This window comes from Melitaea cinxia, chromosome 20, assembly GCF_905220565.1.
Source record: "Melitaea cinxia chromosome 20, ilMelCinx1.1, whole genome shotgun sequence".
Lineage (NCBI taxonomy): Eukaryota > Metazoa > Arthropoda > Insecta > Lepidoptera > Nymphalidae > Melitaea > Melitaea cinxia.
This window is the reverse complement of record NC_059413.1, coordinates 5,694,266-5,717,528: the sequence shown is the minus strand read 5'-3', so window position 1 is coordinate 5,717,528 and position 23,263 is coordinate 5,694,266. Positions and strand designations below refer to the sequence as shown.

The following is a 23,263-nucleotide window of genomic DNA, read 5'->3' as shown; positions in this document are numbered from 1 at the left end:
AGAAATCAACCCCCTTTTGGGGTTAAAACGGGGGATGGTAGGTTGACTCACTCATCACAAAACCTCCGAAACTATAACACCTATAAGCTTGAAATTTGGCAGGTAGGTTCCTTATAGGGCGTAAACATCCACTAAGAATGGATTTTACGAAACTTGACCCTTAAGGGGGTAAAACGTGGGTTGAAATCATCATCAATCAATCATTACAGCCTTTACAGTCCACTGCTGGACATAGGCCTCCACAAGTTTACGCCAAAAATAACGTGAACTCATGTGTTTTGCCCATAGTCACCACGCTGGGCAGGCGGGTTGGTGACCGCAGTACTCTGGCTTTGTCGCACCGAAGACGCTGCTGCCCGTCTTCGGCCTGTGTATTTCAAAGCCAGCAGTTGGATGGTTATCCCGCCATCGGTCGGCTTCTTAAGTTCCAAGGTGGTTGTGGAACCTTGTTATCCCTTAGTCGCCTCTTACGACACCCACGGGAAGAGAGGGGGTGGCTAAATTATTTAGTGCCGTAGCCACACAGCACGTGGGTTGGAAATTTGTATGAAAATCCTATGTTTTTGAAGTAAGAGACTTGAAATTTAAAATGTACGGTCTATAGATGGTGAGGAGGTGTTCAAATAATGCACCGTAATCTATATATATATAAAGAGAAAGGTCACTGACTCACTCATCACGAGAACTCAAAAACCGCTGCAGGGTCCATCCATTCAGGATGGACAAAGATGAAATTTGGCAGGGAGGTAGATTATAGTTTGTAGACGTCTGCTAGGAACAGATTTTGCGATATTCGACGGCTAAGGGGTTGGGGTTGATAATTTGTATGAAACATATTCAGCAGTTATAAGTTCGCCGGATAGGTTATTTATATTGCAGCCTGAAAATAAAACTAACAATATGGTGTATAGAGAGATTTTATAAATACAAGTATTAAATTATACTAAATTGTGCCTTTTAAAAAGTTACTGAGTGTGATAAGAATTTCAAGTGAAATTTGCGTTAAACATCTTAATAGACTTAATAGGATATCTTCATAACCACGCGGACGTAGTCGCGGGCAACAGTTAGTGTATTATAAAACAAAGTTTCCAAAAGTTTATGTGATCGATTCGCTCAAAATCTACTGAACGGATTTTCATGCGGTTTCACCATTGGAGAGAGGGCTCCACTATTGGCAAGGGGAAGGTTTACGGAACGACTAAGCCGATTTTGATGAAAGTTCCACTGGAAGTTTGCCGGGAAAACTTTGTGACACACTGATTTCAACGTGGGCGAAGCCGCGGGCACAGCTAGTTTCATATAAATATTTTACGATTTCGGATGTCTTTATGAGTAATATAAATTGATATACTTCAATAAATACGTTTGCCATAAACACGCAAATAGTCAACCTAAAAGTAAGTGGTTACTATACTCAATGAAAGGCAGAAATGCCAGGAACGTCCTGTTACTAGCGTGTTGCCGACACTATCTCGGTGGTAACATACGATACTCAGGAGCTCTGGCTATTTTGTCATCATAGCAATAAAATACTGCTTATTAGGAGAAATTACAATTGCCCTTATACGGTAAAATTACTTAAAATACTAATACAGAAGTAGTTTTTTCTTTAGTATTTTATTATAAATTAAGGTTTACAAGCTTAAATATATGAAATTTATTATGAAAAGGAATATTCATCATGAAAAATGGTTTCTTCAGTTGTGAAGAAAAAAAAAGATGACTTAAAAAATTTAGTGTTGCAATAGAATTTTAGGTCAGTGTGAAATAAAATAATGGAGATGCACCTATTAAGTGTTATGTCAAGGTAAATCAATGGTCATAGCTAGTCTTACTGTTTCTATTCTTGTGTTCACTATTAGGAAAACGACTTGTTTATAGTTTCAAAATAGAAATTGTTCTAAATCATATATTACGAACATTCGCCGTATAAATAATGTATCTTTTTTTCTGAATAAATAAAATAAATAAATAAAATAAATACTACATGGGAAAAGAGGCCTATGCCCAGCAGTGGGATATTGAAGGCTGAAGCGACCGACATGGTCGGAAATTACCTACACAATCACCTCAGTGGTAGGACAATTGTAACAGAAAGAGTGGTCATTGTTATTGTTTAAATAATCAGAAACCATAATACTTTAATTGATTTTAATAATTTTAATTTTGAAAGGGAAGGATTGGCGTTACATAAATTCATATAAATCAGAACTGTGGAATGTTTTTTGAGCAAGATATGGCGCTTAAAGTAAAAGTTGTCACAACTCTCCTAGGTCCCCCCTAGATGTTATGCTATGTATTTCTATGCAGCTATAATGTGTATTAAAAATATGGGATATTATGTTGTATTTTAGTTAAGTAAATAGTAGGCATCAAATACACCAATTAAATAAATTTTCTCCGTCGCTGATTAAACAAATTATGGAAATAATTCTCCTTTAAAAATGACCGAACAGCGCATGTGTCACTCAAAAAAATACGCATGCGCAATAGAATTTTAAAGATGGCCGATAGTGGCTGAAACTGAACTCGTTGTAGTGACTTATTTGCCATATAAATAAATAAATATAATCAGTATATAAATTAAATTATTAAAAATAACCAGTACATAAATTTAACTAGTATTGTAAAAGTTGTTCCTTGTAGTGAATATATATAAAGTGCTTTATATGCAGAGATTATTAAATCCATCGCGCAAGTTCATCATGTTGACAGATCGCTGGCTATCATTGAAGATGAGAGTCTGCAATACCTTTCGAGCGGTTGCACTAACATCAATCAACTTTAATTAGTGGCCAGAAGCTTTTAATTAATTATTTTTTTACGAAATATGGTAAGCTCGAGTACGAAAACAGTTTTTTCTGAATTCATAAAATTTCACACTGCGCTTTTCAAAGAGGTAAGTTATTTATTTATTATTTTACAGTCGATTACAGATATAATTCTAGTTTTAGTTGTTTAATATTTTAGAGTAAATATAAATACAAAAATTATTGTTTTCCAATAATACTAGATGTTAGTGAATTCATATTAAATATTTGAATTAAAACCTTTTTAAGAGTATTATTTGTTATTAGTTGAATAAAAAACATCATGCATTTGTTTCATGCTTTTTTTCTATTTTTTCTCGCATTGCATACTAAACATTGTAACGATAATAATACATAAAAATTTAAATATAATTAATTGTTTTGTTCGTCGTATTTGTAAAAAAATTAACCATATACATTGACTCAATTTAACTCTTCTAGAAGTGCCCGGTTCTTAAAAGTCTTTGTAAAAGCACTTATGGCAATACGTGTGACATACAAAAGAACTTTTAATACAGTGGACATGGAGTCGAGGCGCGCAATATACGCAAAAATGGGCTTTATTAATATGCCGATAGATAATGTAATAGAATATTATTACTGATATTCTTTCAAACTAAGCAGAACCGAGTTGAAATCTCTATTCATAATTTGGATTGCATTAATGCGCCATTTTTAGTGATCGTTATTTATTCCTTAATGCGTTTTTAATATAATATACTCGTAAAAGCAGTTTTAATTATTTTATACGACTTATCTAATATATAAAATTCTCGTGTCGCGGTGATTGTTGTTAAACTCCTCCAAAACGGCTTGCCCGATTCTCATGAAATTTTGTGTGCACATTGGGTAGGTCTGATAATTGAACAACATCTATTTTTCATACTTTTAAGTTATGGGGGGGGGGGTGCTTAAGAGGGTTAATAAAATATTATGAAACTTTGTGTGCATATCGGGTAGGTCTGAGAATCGGCCAACATCTATTTTTCAATCCTATGTTTAATTTTTAACGTTTCTTCGAAATACTTAAGACAGATTTCAGAAAAGAAAATAATTTTTTAGTTTTGATTTGTAATCGGCCTAAAGGTGTATATAATTTAAATTAATTTTTCACAAATGCTATTTGTTTATTAAGATTTCAAGCTTTTATTAGTTCATATCAGTCTACCGTGCAGAAAATCACGATGGATGAACCTGCACGTTTCTGAGGCAATTCTGAGATACACTAGGTGATATACTTCTATCAACCCACTGTTGTAGAGGATCAACCTTTAATGGTTGCTTTTAATTAAATATCCCAGAGCCAGCCTCAACCAGCCTATTACTATGATAAGGAAACCAGGATCTGATGATGGAATCCCAGAGAAATCGAGGGAAACACCCGAAAATCGTAGTGATGACTAGTGCGGTTGTTAATATTTTTCGTCTACTTACGTTGTATTACTTGTCGATGTAAATGAAGTCGTTTTGTTTTTTACAATTATACATGGAGTGTTTATAAATATTTACCGATTCGTATGTTTTTTTCTTTGTTTAAGACTATTGCGATTCTTTATAGTTGTGGTATCTTTTTCAAAGGAAAAAATCCGGTTTATTCCGCAAGTGACACGTAGAATAGAAAAGACACGGAGGAGATAGGTCGTTGAGATTGAGATAACAGTCTCAATTTAATTTGAAAACAAGAAATAGTTTAGACTTTTATTGGTATATTTCAACTTAAAACAAAACTAAAATGGTATTTCATATTATAAACCCAATTATTTACGATTCTAATATTAATATCTATATTAATATTATACGAATTTCAAAGCGTTACAACAACGTCACGCATGTCATTAACTGGTAATCCTTTGACTCGGTGCTTATTTGTTATAATTATACAAAATTAATTGTACCGAATGATACCCAGTGACTGACAGTTGGAATATTATTAGTTCAAGTAATATTTGTATTTATGCAAATATTTGTTTTTGGTGGGGGCGTTTCCTTTGCAGGTTTTTTTTTGTGTCAACAGAAAAAAACAATCTTGTTGTCAAAAATATTACACCAGATTCAAATTCAAATATCGAATTCCAATTACATTAGTTCTCTTTTGATTAGAAAATGATCTATCAAGCAACAGAAGAGAATTAAGCCTAAATTTTTTTATAGGAATATTAAGCCTCTTCCTAATATTGAAATGGTTTTTTAATCATTTAATTCGGTTCAAACAAATTAAAAAAATAATTATATATATGTCACGAAGTATTTACAAGGAGTAATATTTTTGTTCCAGCCCTTCATTTTGCGGTATAGAAATATATAAAATACTAACTTTCCGGTCTCGGCTTCGTCCACGTAGTTACACGATTTTGCTGTTCAGTTTTTCTCATTAATATATAGTCTATGTCACTCAGTGATTAATTAGCATTCTCCTGATTAGCTACTACTAGAAGTATTACTTTTAGAAAAATAAAATAAAAAAGGAAACTTCTGGTAATACAGTTTCAGTTTTCATTTGTTAAGTAAACCAAATTTCTATTTGTTGAAAAAAAATCTTAGGTATTTTAAATCAAATTTGGAATGAAAACATATTAAAAATTCTCATAATAGGCAGTAATAAATTTGTTTTTAGTCTCACAGTTCTGGAAATCTGAGTAATTTATTGCTTATTATATGAATTTCTGAGAAAGAAGACATAAAATTTGCTATGTAATAAGACACTTTCGGAAATGTGGTTTTCTAAATTATATTATTGAAGTAATTTTCATACGGAGTTCAGATTTGTTGTACGGTTTTTTGTTTCAAATGGTATTCTTTGATAAATTATTATTAGCACAAATAAGGTTTGTGTAATTAAAGCAGAAACAAGCTCGTTAAATAATAATCATGCAAAAGATGAAGCGTGAACTTTCGTATAATTTATGAGGGTTAATTTAGAAAATAAATATTGGTTACAAATTACGTCACATTGTATAATAAGACTAATTTATATAGCTTGCTAATGAAATACGTGATCAATAACTAATTATATATAAAATGTTTATCACATTTTGTTCACAGTTGTTTCACCTAAGCTCTTGTCACTTTTTTATAATTAGATAGGCTTGCGTTTGACTGCTTTGCGCTTACTTTTCACCTTTGTATTGCTTTTCGATTAAATTGTTTCTAAATATTGTAAAAAATATGGAGACAAAAAATGTAGAAACAATAAAACTAACACAGTAAAACAATTTAGAATAAAAATTCTTAAGAAGGTTTAAAATAAGGTTTATAAATCCAGAATCATCAAAGCGTTGGTCGATGTAAATTTAAAAAGATAGTTTTGATTAACATAAATGGTATTTTGTTTTAGTAATAAATCCCATTTCTATATTTAACATCTCTTATTATACCTTTCGAATCTATAGATATAAAATCGAATTCGATGTTTAATGGCCATGAATGGGCATTCAAATTCAAAACGTTTGCGGGACCATTTTGTGAAGCTGTAAAATTGTCGTTAAATGGATTCATAGTTTATCTGTCGTTTTTATTATCTGTGATAGCTTGTTTATGGTGTATCTGTAGCAAATAATAAGCCAAATATTGTTCCCACTTCTTTTAAGAAACGAATCAGTTTGGTTTGTTTTTTATGCGCCATCTTGTATTCTGCTAACACACAATGTTTCTGTATACTAATTGATGTAGAGTTTATAATATTTTAATTTTGCTCGGTATTAAAAAAAAAACTTTGGCTATTATTTTTTTATTTATTTTTATAACTGGCCTACATCATACGTCTTCTTGCCTTGGCTATTAAAGTAAAATGACCGACTGTAGATATTTTCATTGTTTGTGTATTAAAACATCAATTTTTCGATAATTCCGTTTTACAGAGAATGGCAAGTTTTAAAGATCTTTATTATTACGCATCAAAAGGATTTATACGTGCCTTTTACTAAGCTGCGTTTAAAAAGGACGAAGACGTCAATATAAATCTTTATTAAAATGTCGTATTCTTTAATATTTTTAAATTTAGTGATGAACCGTTACTATGACCTTCACAAATTTTCCGCTTTATTTTAATTAGTGATTGATAAAAATATCCATGTACTCCTGGATTTAAAATTTAAAAAGAAAATCAAATATGAATAAAAATAGGATGTCACGTTTCAGTTGTGTCCAATTTCGTTGTACTTCACTATTTCAAGAGAGGCTTGTGTTCAATTAAATTGGTCCTTGTTCATTCTGTCGTTTACGTGTCGAGTATGTTGCTAGTGCCACTAAAATTATACGCCCGATACCTGTGACGTGACTTGGTTTTAGGTACAAGATTTCAATTTCACTACTTTTATACCTATTTCACGCATTATTCTTGAAGTTTATTAAAAGTTCCCGGACAGACACTCTTGATAAAGTTGAGGATAATAAATTTGTCGCTTAATTCTAGAACATTCAGTTGTGTGTGACTTATTTAATCATCTTTATTTAGCAAATTGTATAATATTGGTAATGTTTACGTTTAAGTAATATTAGCAACTCTTAATTAATGTATCAGAAGAAATTGGTGGTTATCATCTAAAATGTAGATAAAATGTAATAATCAATATTATTTTGAAAAGAGTAAGTGCGGAGTTTCTTGCCGATTCTTCTTTACCAGAATTTACATTCCGAATCGGTGGTAGCTTCATTTTTAAAAATATTAATCGCTCTTAAAATTTTAGTTCTATCTTTACTTTTTTCACATTATTAAAGTTGTAAATGATACTATAAAAAAAACATTGTACAATATTAATTTACACTTCTTAAATTTAATCAACTTATAAAGAATATGTAAAATATTTTTATCAAGGGAAAAGGTTCATTTAATAAATAAAACGAATCTCTTACCCTAATATAACACAGGTATATGAACATTATTACGGTTCTGGTAAAAAAATAACAAGGTGGAGAAAAATTGTGCCGTCCTGAATGCAGGCCTCAGTACGTTGTTTAATCATGCAGGACCCTTTCAACACATTCTCATTGTGAAGAATAATAAAACATCCCGAAGTTTTCCATGTTATCATAACAAGAACAGGCTCACTACTAGATATTAATATTTGTTGTAGCGTTCCGCAATTTTTTTTTAGAAAATTTAATACGCACGAAAACGATATTTTTTTTAATCTAGTATTATGTACTCGCAATAAATATTTTAGACCAGTGCTTTTAGACTTTGAAAAAGGTTGAAAGTGAAAAAAATTATAGTAAGATGAAACCTATTGGAAAAGGAAGAGATTATAACGAAAATGAAAAGAAAAATAAATTACGAGCGATCTGAAGTCGGAAAGTGGTGGGGGCTATTAAGGGTAAAAAACGGTTTATCTCGATTTCCGGCTAAACTACAAGTCCTCTGGAAAAAAGTTTAAAAGCAAAGTTGTAGGTAATAAAAAGATCTACAACTTTTATATTCACACTTTTTTCACATAACCTCAAAATGCGTTAGAAAAATTCAAAAAACCAAGTTTTTGGTTTTTCATTTTTATCTTTCACACACACTGTAATTTTTTTGATTTCAAATATTTATTTTTTTCAGCTTATTTTGACCCCAATTTCGAAAAAGCACCCTAATTATCAATCGAAAAATCTCACGTCAAAATAGTAGCTTTTTTAAAAAGTCGATGAATTTTTTTTTGTTCGCTGAAATTTTTATTTTTTGATGGTGTCAAAAAATTTTACTTTACTATGGTAGATGTTCTCAGAAAATGCAACATTCAGCATGCAATCGAATGCGGTGCCTTTTCTTAGTAAACACATTTTCAATTTTTTCTCAAAAAAGTAGGGAAATGCTTTTAAAATTTTAATAAAAAAGCATCAAAATATTTTTTTGGGTTACAAATGAATGGTAATATTATAATAGCACTATAATCGTATACGATATCATAAATCATGCTAAGACTAGCGATGCTAGACACAACAAAAGGACATCGCTACTTGATCTCCACATACCATAAGCAAGTTTATATCAATTTAAAGTAAAATTGTTATCATATATTTATGGAAACAAGTGGGATCGAATTCATTACGTGTTTTGCGAGAACACACAGGGAATACAAACAAGCTAACTCTTAGCGGACTTTTAACATTTTGTTACTCCTACATGCATAAATATTTAGATACAACTTATACGTGTATAACGGTTTTTGTTTTACCAACAGATTAGTAAGCACACGTACACTGTCTGATGTTAAGTAATCACTATCTGGAAAGCGTTCATTAAGGAGTTCTGTCTATCTAACTGACCACAGGAACACAACACTACTTGAAATCAGTATTGTTTTGGTGTGATCTAAAAGGTCAACTCTATACTACCAGTTATACAACTTTATCGGGTTGCTCCGGATTTCGAGCACGATATTATCTACTCCACACTCAAAAAAAGTTTGAATTTTAGTGACGGTATTAACATATTTATTTAGTTTTTGCAATGTTTTAAGGCAATGACTAGTGATCACTTGCTGCTTCGTTGGATCGAAATTTTACTTGGTTTCATATTTCATTTCAGGGTAACGACCCTGCAGTATTGTACTCGTATAAAATCACGTCTTTCCCGAGGCTGTACACTATCTCAACATTAAACAAGCAACTGCGCACTTTGGCCTTGAAGCGTAACCGATACACAGTTAGTTACTTTCGTATTAACAATATGAATACAACTATAAGTAAAGTACATAAAAGATAAGTATAATTCTACAACATTAATAACAGTATTAACCTAGATAGATAAGTTATCTTTTATGGCGTAGTAAACAAGTATTATTTTATACGCTTCAGCCTGTAATATCCCACAGCTGGGGGATCCCCATGTGGGTGAAGGATCAGATTTTTTATACATTACTAATTAATGACAAAGTTTTAAATACCTAAATCATAGTTGATTATACAGCCAGTAATATTTGCATTTCCTTTTCGATATAGAAAGAACGCTTAGTCAATAATACTGTGGTTTTTGCCCAATCACTCTCCTACTAAGATTAAAGGTCATCATCATATAGGGTTAGCAGTTTTACTTGTTTCCCGGACATAGCGAGTAAATCATTACATAGTATAAAGGAATCTCGCTTTCCGCTGTCTGTATGCTTAAATCTATAAACGTACGCAATGGTTTTTGTTGCGGTTTTCTTTAGTAAATAGAGCGATTCGAGAGGAACGTTTATATGTATAATACATGCATAATATAGTAGAAGACCACTGATAGTTTTTCTATCCGTGTGAAGCCAAGGCGGGTCGCTAGTCACTAATAATCCACACTCATACAAGCAAGAAATATTCATAAATTTATTAGTGATTTATGAATCTGGTGTCAAATCTCTATTTGATTGACTTTCCTGCTTAAGCCCAAGGCTTGTGATTAATTGTTGCTAAATCATTTCAATTCCAGAGCTCTCTGACAATAAGCTTAAACCAAACAAAAATGTTTCGCAGAAAACCTGAGGAAGGATCGTGTTTACTTTAGAATGTAAAGGTTTATTTTGAAAAAATCTCTAGGTTATACCGGTTAGCAATTAGAGAAGGCTATTATATTACGGATATTTAAAATATACGTTGTGAGTCAAAAGGCGGAAGCAGTGCCCTTAAGCGCGGAGTTTTCTAATACATTTATTAAAGTATGATCATATCGGAAATTTTTCGTCCCTTTTACCAAAAGCAATGTAACGACACCAAAATCCAATTTCAGGTGTCACGACCGATAAAGATTTTACATAAATCAGCGATATAATCCAATATTACAGAGTTTTAGCCTCCCCATCGTCTAATGTCCCATTGAAATCTCTATTTCAATTGAAATGAGTTATTTCATTACCCTGCGTACGCTTGAAGCGGTTCTAAGCGAGATTCGTAGACATAAATTCAGAAATTGATAATAAAGTTTCATTAGGTGAGTGTTATTTAGATTGTTACCTTCTATTTAAAGTGTTAACTTTATTACTATTGATGATCATTTTCAAAGAGTTTTGTTTGAATTGCTTTGTAGAAATATATTTAAAATATATTTCTTTTGTCGATACTATAACCTCTTTTTCTTTAATATACTTCGAATTAACAAAAAAGGTTTGATTTGAATAAGGTTCAATGATTCATCATCATCATCATCATCATCATTTCAGCCTATTGCAGTCCACTGCTGGACATAGGCCTCCGCAAGTTCGCGCCAAAAATGGCGTTAACTCATGTGTGTTGCCCATAGTCACCACGCTGGGCAGACGGGTTGGTGACCGCAGGGCTGGCTTTGTCGCACCTAAGACGCTGCTGCCCGTCTTCGACCTGTGTATTTCAAAGCCACCGGTTGGATGGTTATCCCGCCATCGGTCGGCTCCTTAAGTTCCAAGGTGGTAGGTTTATTGATTAAATAATAATAAATTACGGTGTATTCACACGTAGTATACGTTTATAATTTTGATGCACAGCTACACGGAAATACCTACTTCAATTTTGATATTACGCATAATGTTACAATAAGGGTAACGGTTTATACCCTGCATTCAGCTCAGGTTCAGGGTTAAATTCCCGTTTAAATTTGGGTGTAACATTTGTATTTATTTATATATGTATTATTTCTATATAAAATTTGTTATTTATTGTCGTCTTTGGAACTCGTCGTCTAGGTTCCTTATAGAGCGTAGACATCCGCTAAGAACGGATTTTACGAAACTCGACCTCTAAGGGGGTAAAACGGGGGTTGGAAGTTTGTATGAAAGACCTATGTTTTTGAAGTAAGAGACGAAATTTAAAATTTAAGCTCTATAGATGGTGAAAAGGTGTCCAAATAATATATCTTTAGAAATCAACCCCTTTTTGGGGTTAAAACGGGGGATCGTAGGTTGACTCACTCATCACGAAATCTCCGAAACTATAACACTTACATACTTGAAATTTGGCAAGTAGGTTTTGTATAGGACGTAAAAGATAAAACGGGGGTCGGAAGTTTGTATGAAAGGCCTATTTTTTTAAAGTAAGAGACGAAATTTAAAATGTATGCTCTATAGATGGTGAAAAGGAGTCCAAATAATGCATCGTAATCTATATATATAAAAGAGAAAGATCACTGACTCACTCATCACGAGAACTCAAAAACCGCTGGATGGTCTATCCATCCAGGATGGACAAAGATGAAATTTAGCAGGGAGGTAGATTATAGTTAGTAAACGTCCGCTAAGAACGGATTTTTTGATATTCCACTGCTAAGGGCGTTTGACAGCAGTTGGATGGTTATCCCGCCACCGGTCGGCTTTTTAAGTTCCAAGGTGGTAGTGGAGCTATGTTATCTCTTAGTCGCCTCTTACGACACCCACGGGAAGATAGGGGGCGGCTATATATTTTATTGCCGTAACAACACAGATATTTTGTCCAAATGAAAGTCCAGTAATAAAATAAAAAAATAAAAAATGAATAAAACAACTACCGCAGTTTAGCTGGAAGAGACTTCTTCTAGAGTTATCTCTGCCGGCTTTCTACATATAAATTATATAATGTTATAACGCCTGACTGAGCGCAGTAGTCAGTGGTCGTCGTTCGGGCTACATCTGACGCCCGTTAGCAATAGTTTTCATTCATTAGTTTTGATTCATTGCATATTGGAAATTTACTAAAATCGGAAAAATCGACATTTTTTTTTATTGTCCGCTTAACTTAAACACGCCAATACGCGAACACGCCAACACGCCAATACGCCAATGCGCCAATACGCCAATGTGCCAATACGCCAACACGCCAATACGCCAATGCGCCAACACGCCAACACGCCAATGTGCGAATACGCTAACACGCTAACACGCCAATACGCCAACATGCCAACACGCCAATACGCCAACACGCCAACACGCCAACACGTCAACAGTCCAACACGCCAACATGCCAACACACCAATACGCCGACACGCCAATACGCCAACACGCCAACACTCCAACACACCAATGCGCCAACACGCCAACACGCCAACACGCCAATACGCCAACACGCCAACAAGCCAACAGTCCAACACACCAACATGCCAACACACCAATACGCCAACACGCCAATACGCCAATACGCCAACACGCCAACACACCAATACACCAACACGCCAATACGCCAACACGCCAATACGCCAATGCGCCAACACGCCAACACGCCAATGTGCCAATACGCCAACATGCCAACACACCAATACGCCAACACGCCAACACGCCAATCCGCCAACACGCCAATACGCCAACACGCCAACACGCCAATACGCCAACACGCCAACACGCCAATGTGCCAATACGCCAACACGCCAATACGCCAATACGCCAACACGCCAATGTGCGAATACGCTAACACGCCAATACGCCAACATGCCAACACGCCAACACGCCAATACTCCAACACGCCAATGCCCCAACACGCCAATACGCCAACACGCCAACACGCCAACACGCTAATGCGCCAACACGCCAACACGCCAACACGCCAACACGCCAATACGCCAATACGCTAACACACCAACATGTCAAAACGCCAATGCACCAACACGCCAACACGCCAATGCGCCAACGTGCTAACGCGCCAATACGCCAATGCGCCAACACGCCAACACGCCAACACGCCAATGTGCCAATACGCCAACATGCCAACACACCAATACGCCAACACGCCAATCCGCCAACACGCCAATACGCCAACACGCCAACACGCCAATGCGCCAACACGCCAATGTGCCAATACGCCAACACGCCAATACGCCAATGCGCCAACACGCCAACACGCCAATGTGCGAATACGCTAACACGCCAATACGCCAACATGCCAACACGCCAACACGCCAATACGCCAACACGCCAATGCCCCAACACGCCAATACGCCAACACGCCAACACGCCAACACGCCAATGCGCCAACACGCCAACACGCCAACACGCCAATACGCCAACACGCCAACATGTCAAAACGCCAATGTGCCAACACGCCAACACGCCCATGCGCCAACGTGCTAACGCGCCAATGCGCCAACACGACAGGACGCCAACAAAAATAACAAAACTGTTTAATAACGAACCGTTATTTATGATATATTTGTCCCGGTCCGGAAGAAGCTACTTCGCCATCTAAGGACATCGTGGCAAGTTTGCCGGGAAAACTTTTTGACTCACTGATTTAAACGCGGGCGAAGCCGCGGGCACAGTTTTCCAGTTTCAAAGCCTACTTATTCCCCTTTCTTTTTTTTATAAGCAAACGGCGGTCGCGCAATAGAATATTCAGCCAATGGTAAATATAAATCATTTATTTTAATACAGCTAATAATAATAATAATGCTGTAATAATTCATCGTTTTTTTTTAAATTGAAAATTGTTACAATTTAGGTAATTATAATAATTAACTTAAAATAAATGTTTTAAACCTTTTTAAACAAAAGGAACATTTTTATACTGATATAACGATCTATTATACATCTGTATGTACTGTTACATGCTGTCAAAAATGCCACAGCAAAGTTCGGTCTCCCGGGTACTAAATGGTATGAGATTTGTCATTTAAACATAAGTATTTTTACGAAATTATATGTAAGTTTAATATAAACATAAATATTTTATTCGTTTAAATTGTAAATGTGTTTAAGCTTATTAATATCAATATTTAATACCTCAGATGTTAACTACATGCAATCTATTTGCATGAGATGGCGCTGTTTCATATTTTATGCTGTTCTAAAATAATTCTGCATCTTTCCATATATTCGTAGTATATTTCAATCTGTAAGACCTAAAGTACGTGCCAAACTTCGCCTAGTTCCGTTCAACCATTCTGATGTAATAAAATTTACTTAATTATAATAACAAAGAGAGAAGTGTGAATTAAAAATACAAGTAGCTTAATACCAGAGTGATGACATTACAATTTACAATCGAACTAACAAAAAATTGTCCACCTAAATGGATAATGTACCCTATGAAATAATATTGATCAATTTAGAATAATATGTATAAAAATTATCTCCTTGCTAGTAGACCCGACATACGTTGTCCTATCTCACGCGTTAAGTTACTCAAGTTATATAATTATAGTAGCTAAGTCATATGCGCAATTTAGTTAAATTTCCAGTCCGTGAAAACTTAAATGAAATGAAATAATTTTATTTTGCCATAGGGGGATTATTATGAAAATTTAGCGAACGTAATAGAATATATAATAAGTAAATAGATAATCATTTATAGAAAGTGTAAGAAGAAAAATAATGACATTGTCGAAGTACTTATTAAAGTTTATTTAATAATTTTTTATTTTGAGCTTTATAGCACAAAAAAAAGATATAATTTAGAATTATTACAAATAAATAAGTGATACTACATACATTCATACATACATACATAGTATGTGTATTACATATGTATGTAATATTTAGTCATATAAACGTTTTCAAAAAATATTTATTGACTCTGCTTGACGAATAATAATTAGGCCGGGAATTCAAAAGTCTGATCACTTTAGTAATGAAGTTACAGCATGACCAAGGGAAAGGGGGATTCATTTGTTTCAAATATATTAATAGGTTTTTCATATGTAAATATAGGCGTTACGAATTTTTGTACATTCGTAGGTTGTTGTTGTAGTTGCGGTAATATTATTTTCGAGACAATAATTTTAAAATTCCTTCCTGCGTAGAAACCTTCAATCATGAACGCTTTTAACCCATATGTGAAAACAACACAAATAAAGCTGCTTAATAATGACGAATAAGTTAGGTACGCAACAATAAATTCGTAATGTAATCCCGGCTTGACACGCCATCGTTACGTTAATTTTGTATCTTACTAGACGATCGACACGGTTTCACCTGTGTATTGAATAAACGACACCAGGAGATGAAACAATACAAGGAATGTCGTTTCTCAACTGAATATTTTTTTTAAAGAAAAACAACAGTTCTAATAAAATACAAGTAAATACATACATACATATATATACATACATACATATATACACATACATACAGTTTGACATCATATATATTAATACGCTAAGATTAAGATGTTTGCCTGCCTTTTTAGAAAAAACCTCACATTTACTCCAATAAATTATATATCATTTTATAGATAATAGGTAGCTCTACCGGCGTCAACAACTAAAAAAAAAAATTATTGCTTTTGTTTTTGTAAACTAATTACTTATTAAAATTATATGTATTACGTCTTTAATTTTGAAACAACATCAACAAGATAAATTTGACGGTCGGTAAATTTTTTACTTATTTAGTGCGAAGTATTCGAACGGGTATTGTTAGTGCTACATATAATTATCGAGTAGATCAGATTACAGGCATATTTTGAGAAATATATTTGTGACATTCAATGTTCATTTAAAACATTAGAAATCATATTTGGTAATGAATCAGGTTGGTTACTTTTATTTAATTTAAAATGTATCATTAACTTACTTTTTAAACATTACTATATAATTAGATTTTAGGTCTTACAACACAAAAAAAAAACACCTTTTGTGATGTGTATAAAGAAACAACCCAACCCACCTGCCCAGCGTGGTGACTATGGGCAATACACATAAGTTCACGCCATTTTTGGCGCAAACTTGTGAAGGCCTATGTGTGATATATATTTGAATAAATGAATAAAGAAATGAATATCACCCTATTACAGGTTATTTGTATTAGGTTTCATCTTCCAGATGCTATCGTGAGTTAGTTTGATTTTTATACCTTGATGCATTTTAGTGTAAGAGTGTTGTGTTAGCATTTAATATCCAATTAGGTCTTTTTTGAAAGAGATAATGATTTATGTACTTTCAAGAGTAAAGTGGAAAACCATTTTTTTCCCTAAAGGCCGGCGAACGCATTCGCAACTCTTCTTCTGTTGCAAATGTCTACGAGTAGCATTAAATATTTAATAACAGGTGTTGATGTCCGCTCGTTTTCTTTATTTATTTTAAATTCTGCTGGGTCCGTAGCACCAACGCTTCATCGAATCGTTAGATTCTTTGGAATCGTTAGAATCTTTGGATTTTTATACCTCTCATCACAAACATGTGCTTAACAGTCGAAATGAGATAAAAAAACTTTTTAGCATTATTGCGTTACATACAATTTATTGTACTACTTAAATAGATTTGGAATATAGAGGTTAAGAGTAAGCGTTTCCCGTACTTTTCATTTTAAGAGAATAAAGCACAGTCTTGTTGGAGGCGTGCAATTGTTCATTTACATCTACGGATTTAATAGCAGAGAGCTAGTGCATTTGAATATTACTTGTAGTTTGACGATAGCGATAGTGGGTCGTTAAAGTCTTAATGGCCTCCGAAGTTCGCTATATGTTAAATAGAAGTTTCCGATTAGTTTCTCAGAAGCAAACGAGTAAAAACGTATTTCGGAGAACTTCGACGCGTTATTTCTATGTTATGGTATCTGAGACTGTTACACGTTAATTGTATTATTTTATGTTTTTGGATCTGTTATATGATTATTGCTCGCTTTGAAATACACAGGCCGAAGGCGGGCAGCAGCGTCTTCGGTGCGACAAAGCCAGTCCTGCGGTCACCAATCAGCCTGCGCAGCGTGGTGACTATGGGCAAAACACATGAGTTCACGTCATTTTTGGCGCGAACTTTTGGAAACCTATGTCCAGCAGTGGACTGTATTAGTATATGTTTGAAACCATGGTTATTCTGTGTGTATTGGAATTCTCTATATTTTTGATTTATGTTCTTTCTGATATTCTCTGATTATTATTGACTTCTACTTAAAGAGTTTCCTGAAAAAGGCGTTCTAAATTAAAAACTTAGTTAGTTATTAGTTTTTTAGTCTTACATAATTTGACTCTGTTTTCAATGTATAAAACAACGCACTGAGAATTTTTACATAAACTTATTAAAATATGCAAATGCAAATAATTTACACTAAATAAGTAAAATAATTATCACTTTACAAAATTACAAAAAAGTATTTATACGTGAGTTGATTTGAAATTGAACAAAAGTTTTACCGACCGTCAATCATGTTGACGTTATTTCAAAATTAAAGTTATTAGTATATGTTATATAATTTTATGATTAATTAATTTACAAAAAAAAAGCAATAACAAATTTTGTAGTTATTTTCGCCGGTAGAGTAAGCAATGATATATAATTTATGTGGAATAATTGTGAGGCTTTTTCTAAAAATGGGGGCTAACATCTTAAATCTTAGCGTATTAATATCTACACATATACACATATAATAAAATGGTAGGAAAGTCAAAACTGTACATTAAATATTTTTTTAAAAGAATATTTGGGGTGTGATCTACAATTGATACCGAAGCCAAAAATATAGTTTTTAGAATTTTTGTCTATTTGTCTGTTTGTCTGTTTGTCTGTATGTATGTCCGGGATAAACTCAAAAAGTGCTGCATGGTTTACTTCAAATTTGGCACGAATATTATTAAGAAGTCGGGTCAACATATAGGTTACATAATATCACGCTATCACCTACGGGGAACGAGCAGTGAACCTTTATTTCTTCAACGCATTCTGTGACAACGTGTAATCTAACGACGCATATTTGAATGTTGTTGTTATTATGTTAATAACCGTCCTATAAGCTAGATTCACACTATAAATAAAGACATTCTGTGGTATATTTAGTATTAGCATTGCACCCGTGTAAAGCCGGGGCGGGTCGCTAGTATATAATAAAATAAAAAGAATACATGATATTCTATATTGTTTATTAAGTTTTTATGTATTGAAAATAGTTCGTGATTTTAATAAGAAAACAATTAATGGTATAACGAAAAAATGTTCATGTTTCATGCGTAAATTCTAGTGCTGTGAAAAATATTCTTAGATGTTATATTTATTTAAAACACAAGTACAAAGGTTAACAAAAACAAATAATAAGAGTCGCAATATCTCTCACTGTTTCCCAACTACGTTCAATCTCGAACAGAAGTTAACGATTAGTTACAAACTTAACGTATAGCAAAAACCGGCGAAGGCGTTAAGCTTTAACCGCTTCACAACTTAGTTATGAGTTACAGTTTTTAGTGGATACATGTGAAACATATCGTAACTTATAACGATATATGAAATCTAAGATATCTAGATTTTATATCTATTCTAGATTTCATATGAGTTTTCAGTGAGTTCAAGTTAGTTAGTGGTACTAAAAGAAAATACAAACAATAATAGTGTTTGCTGGCGAACGAAGAAAAACCGACTTCAATTATATCGACAAGTAATACAACGTAGGTAGACAAAAAAAAAAATGTCAAGTAAATACGCATTATCAAAGATTACTCCAAAAGTTGTAATCAGATCTCGATGAAATTTAAATATAACCACATGATAAACATCGGCTTTCGATTAAATTAAAAATCATCAAAATCGGTACACCCAGTAAAAAGTTATGCGGATTCTCGAGAGTTTCTCTCGATGTTTCCTTATCATGGTACCAACACGTGTACATGTAACTTGATAAACCTCCCCATGGTCGGCCCTCCAGTCTTTTTGCAAATAACTTCAGGATGCTGTTGGTGCTTATCCTCACCCTTTGTATTAAAAATGTAAACTAAAAAGCAAAAAACGAATTCGGAAGTTATGTATATTGTTATTAATATAGGTAATCTATATTCTTATATTTCATAAATTCTGTGATTTTCTCGTAATAAAATAAGTCTTAACGAAAAGAAAAATGGGCAAAATAATCGTCTCGTGCCTCACGTTAGATAAATAATTTCCGTTAAAAGACTTTTGACGAAAATGTTTAATTCTGTATTCTCAGAATATGTATTATTTAGTTAAATTTGTTAATTTTGTTTTACTAATTGATATTATATTGTGAAGTATTCCATTTTGTTATTTATAATATTAATAATCGTTAAACTCACTGGGAAAAAGAATCCTTTGACTAATCTAGCGGAAGGAAAGCTATGAACTATGAAAGTTTACCATCCTGGTCTAATGTTCTGAAACATTATAACTTGCATAGAACTTGAACGAACTTTAAATTTACGGTTATCGAGTTTATTTTGGAAAATATTATATATTTCAGAAAAATAAACAATCATGTAATCGCACTTGTTATAAAAAGGGGGAATAAATTTGTTTGAAGATTAATAAATGCCGATTTGTAAAGTTTTGTGTAATGTCTTTAATAATTCTTTTTGGAAAGTTATTATAAAATAAGTTAATACAAAAAGAAAAAACTCCATATTTAATATTACTGAAAATATTAAAGAATACATAAAAAAGAATATCGTGCCATATGTACATATTTATTCACGATGTCGACTTTGAATTTCCTTTTCCTCTTTCTTAGTTTTCCGACACGCCTTTTACTCGTAAAACTGCTTTATGTGATTCACTAAATTTCAAAAAATATCTTTTATATACAAATTTTCGAGAAATCGAATAACTGTTATAATCTGTCTTGTTTTTTGTTACAGATTTGACTGGAATCTAATTGATGAGGGATATCAATAATTAGCACGACTGAGAATGTGTCATCATATTATTTTATGAAGAAAAATATGGATAAAAATAAGAAAAAGAATAGTATTAACGGAAAATATAAGAAAAATGGCAAGATAGATAACTATGATGATGTCATTACAACTTGCTGTCTTTGCATTCAAACAAAAAAGAGCAAAAAGAAAAGTTTAATCGCTGGATGCATTACAAATTTTGGTATTTTGGCAATTTTACTAGTATACACCCTATTAGGCGCATTTATTTTCCTTGCGATAGAAGGTGGTGCTGCAAAAGTGCATCAGAAAACGCTAGCAACAACATCATATCAGGCAAATGAAAATAGAAATACAATTCCATTACCAAAAGTCAACAGCAGCATCGCACAAGTCAGCGCTGAGTTACGTACTCAAACAGTCGAAAGCATATGGGAAATAACGGTTTCTTTAAATATTTTGTATAAAGAAAATTGGACGAGACTAGCTGCTCAGGAAATTGCTAGATTTCAAGAAAAATTAGTAGCACGAGTTGCCGCGGATGTATCAGAACAATATGGGGACGCGAGAGCGTTGGAATCGGCTCCAGCACTGGTCACGGATGACTACGAATGGAATTTTGCTAAAGCCTTTCTCTATTCATTAACCATTTTAACAACAATAGGTAAGGATATAAAACTTGAGCAAGAATAAACCAAAATAAAACTTATTGCATAGTTGTAGGCAGTGTTTCATTACATTTTTTTTACAGGTTATGGTAGCGTCGCACCCAAAACTGCGCTTGGAAAAGCTGTCACGATTGGATATGCCGTTATAGGTATTCCTCTTACGCTATTGTATTTGTCTGTTGTGGGAGCGCTGCTATCAAGACTTGCTCGTAGTATCTTCAGTCGAGCATTATGCTGCTGCTTATGTTCAAAATGTGGATACTGCTGCCTCGATGAAAGAACAATGACTACGAAGGAACGAAAAGAAAAATTAAGACGTCAAGATGATTTCAGATCTCAGACATTGCATTTACAAGAGCCTTATTATGTTCGATCACCTTCTGGAACAATTATTTCTGCGTCACAAGCTAACAGTCTTAGCACAAATTCCATAAAAGATAAGGCCCAAGGGCTACACTTTCTTCGTGACTGTGATTCGATGAGTTGTGATACAGATTCAAAAATATCTTTGCGTGGATTTTCAATACTGGCACCTATTTCCTTATGTCTAGCGGCAATTTTCACCTATATTTTCTTTGGAGCTCTCATCTTATACCAGCTAGAAGGTTGGAGTGTTATAGACGGAGTTTATTTTTGCTTCATGAGTCTAAGTACTATTGGATTTGGACATTTGGCACCAGGATTAACTCAGAAAAATGGTGCTTCCTCGGGTACTATTTGGTTTTGTTCGATCTATATTATGACTGGATTGGCATTAACAGCTATGTGTTTCAACGTTCTTCACGACGAAATCGTACATCGATTGAGGCACCACGAAAGGTTTCTCAAAGCTAATAATAATCCGAAGACTTCGACTCCTGAGTTTCTGCAAAGGTCTTGACGAGATGAAAGTGGAAATTTCACAGAGGAGACTCTAGTCAATTCGGATATCGAGATACTGCCCGAAGTTTTACAGCACGTTCCCAGTACTAGGTACGAAAGCAATGCAATTCGTCGATCCGTTTACACTCTCAAAGAAGAAAAAGAACCAGAACGGGCAACATTGATGTAAGGGATGATAATAAAAACTTTTTAATGTCAAAGTTGATTTTAACAACAGAAACGTTTTAGAAGTTGTTAGAACGATTGAGTTGTAGAATAAGTGAATGGTTTTGATAAACATAATTGTTTTCTTGATAAAACGACTGAAGTGTTTGTTAATTACTTTAAATAGGTTTTAGTGCCAAATTAGGCAAATTAATATATTTGTCTTCGTAACTGATACTCTTATAATTGTAAAAGCCTATTTACTAAGATAATATTACTATATACTAAGATATTATTGATTTTGTATAAAACTATGTATAATTATTTTAATTATCAATTAAGTAATGGGGATTGATTTGTTGTTTAATTAAACGATTTACTTTCAAATAAATAATACGTTAAGATTTTAATTGTACTAATAGCCATAAAAGTAAAGTTATTACAAGGTACGACGGAAGTGTTTTAAATTCCTAATAATTCTTTTGTAAGCTTATTGAAGAAATAGGAATTGATTATATAAGTTGATACATCCTATCAGCAAAAAAATGTATTGTGGTTTCGTGTATAGAGAAGTTAGTTCGTACAGATTGTGAATTTAATCATCTATATACTATATATATTATATTTAAGGACCTAAATCGTTTTGTGCAATTATACCAAGTGTAAAGATAATAAAACATTTTTATTAAGATTTTGTTATCATTTACCTGATTTTATAAAGTAGATCCGTACACTATTGACGCAATCTATTAAAATATATAAAAGAATATTTAATTTGTTTAAAAACAAAGTTATTATATTTCGAATTTAACAACAAAATTAATATTTGCATACGTGATACTGTAACGTGAACCTTTACCGTGATAGCCTGTAAATATCTAACTGCTAAATGTATCACGCCTAATAAAGAACGAGGAAGTATGAGCCTAATCTGAATCTGAATCATGATCTGATACGGTGTTTCTGTCTTCAATATGGTGGTGTTTTAATGTTTCCTTTATTGGCCTGTTTGTGTATTCATTTAAAAGTAAATATCCTATCAATATTATAAATACTATGCATAAATGTTACTCTTTTATACAAAAATAACTTGTAAGTGAGTACATAAGATTTGATTAGACATTCTCACGGGTTCATAGCTAGAAAGCCCCCCAAACACAAACACAGACCACCAGACACATCCAAAATACACGACGATGTATACTATTCAGCCTGTATCATCCTGAAGAAATTTTGCTTGGGTACCCGGATATGGTTGTATTTATCAACAATATTTGTGTCACGGTAATCGACATACACATTTAAACAATTCAGGTGCGGTTTCCGGACGTGTGAGGCAAG

At 33.3% G+C, this 23,263-nt stretch overlaps 1 protein-coding gene across 1 annotated transcript; it reads left to right on the top strand.

Annotated features, from left to right (window-relative positions):
* The first annotated feature begins 2,622 nt into the window (after positions 1-2,622).
* Positions 2,623-21,776, top strand: LOC123663550 (TWiK family of potassium channels protein 18-like). The gene is made up of 3 exons (XM_045598225.1): positions 2,623-2,902; positions 20,211-20,892; positions 20,980-21,776. The coding sequence occupies exons 2-3, from the start codon at positions 20,283-20,285 to the stop codon at positions 21,774-21,776; spliced, it is 1,407 nt and encodes a 468-aa protein (XP_045454181.1). The 5' UTR covers positions 2,623-2,902; positions 20,211-20,282.
* Positions 21,777-23,263: the final 1,487 nt, after the last annotated feature.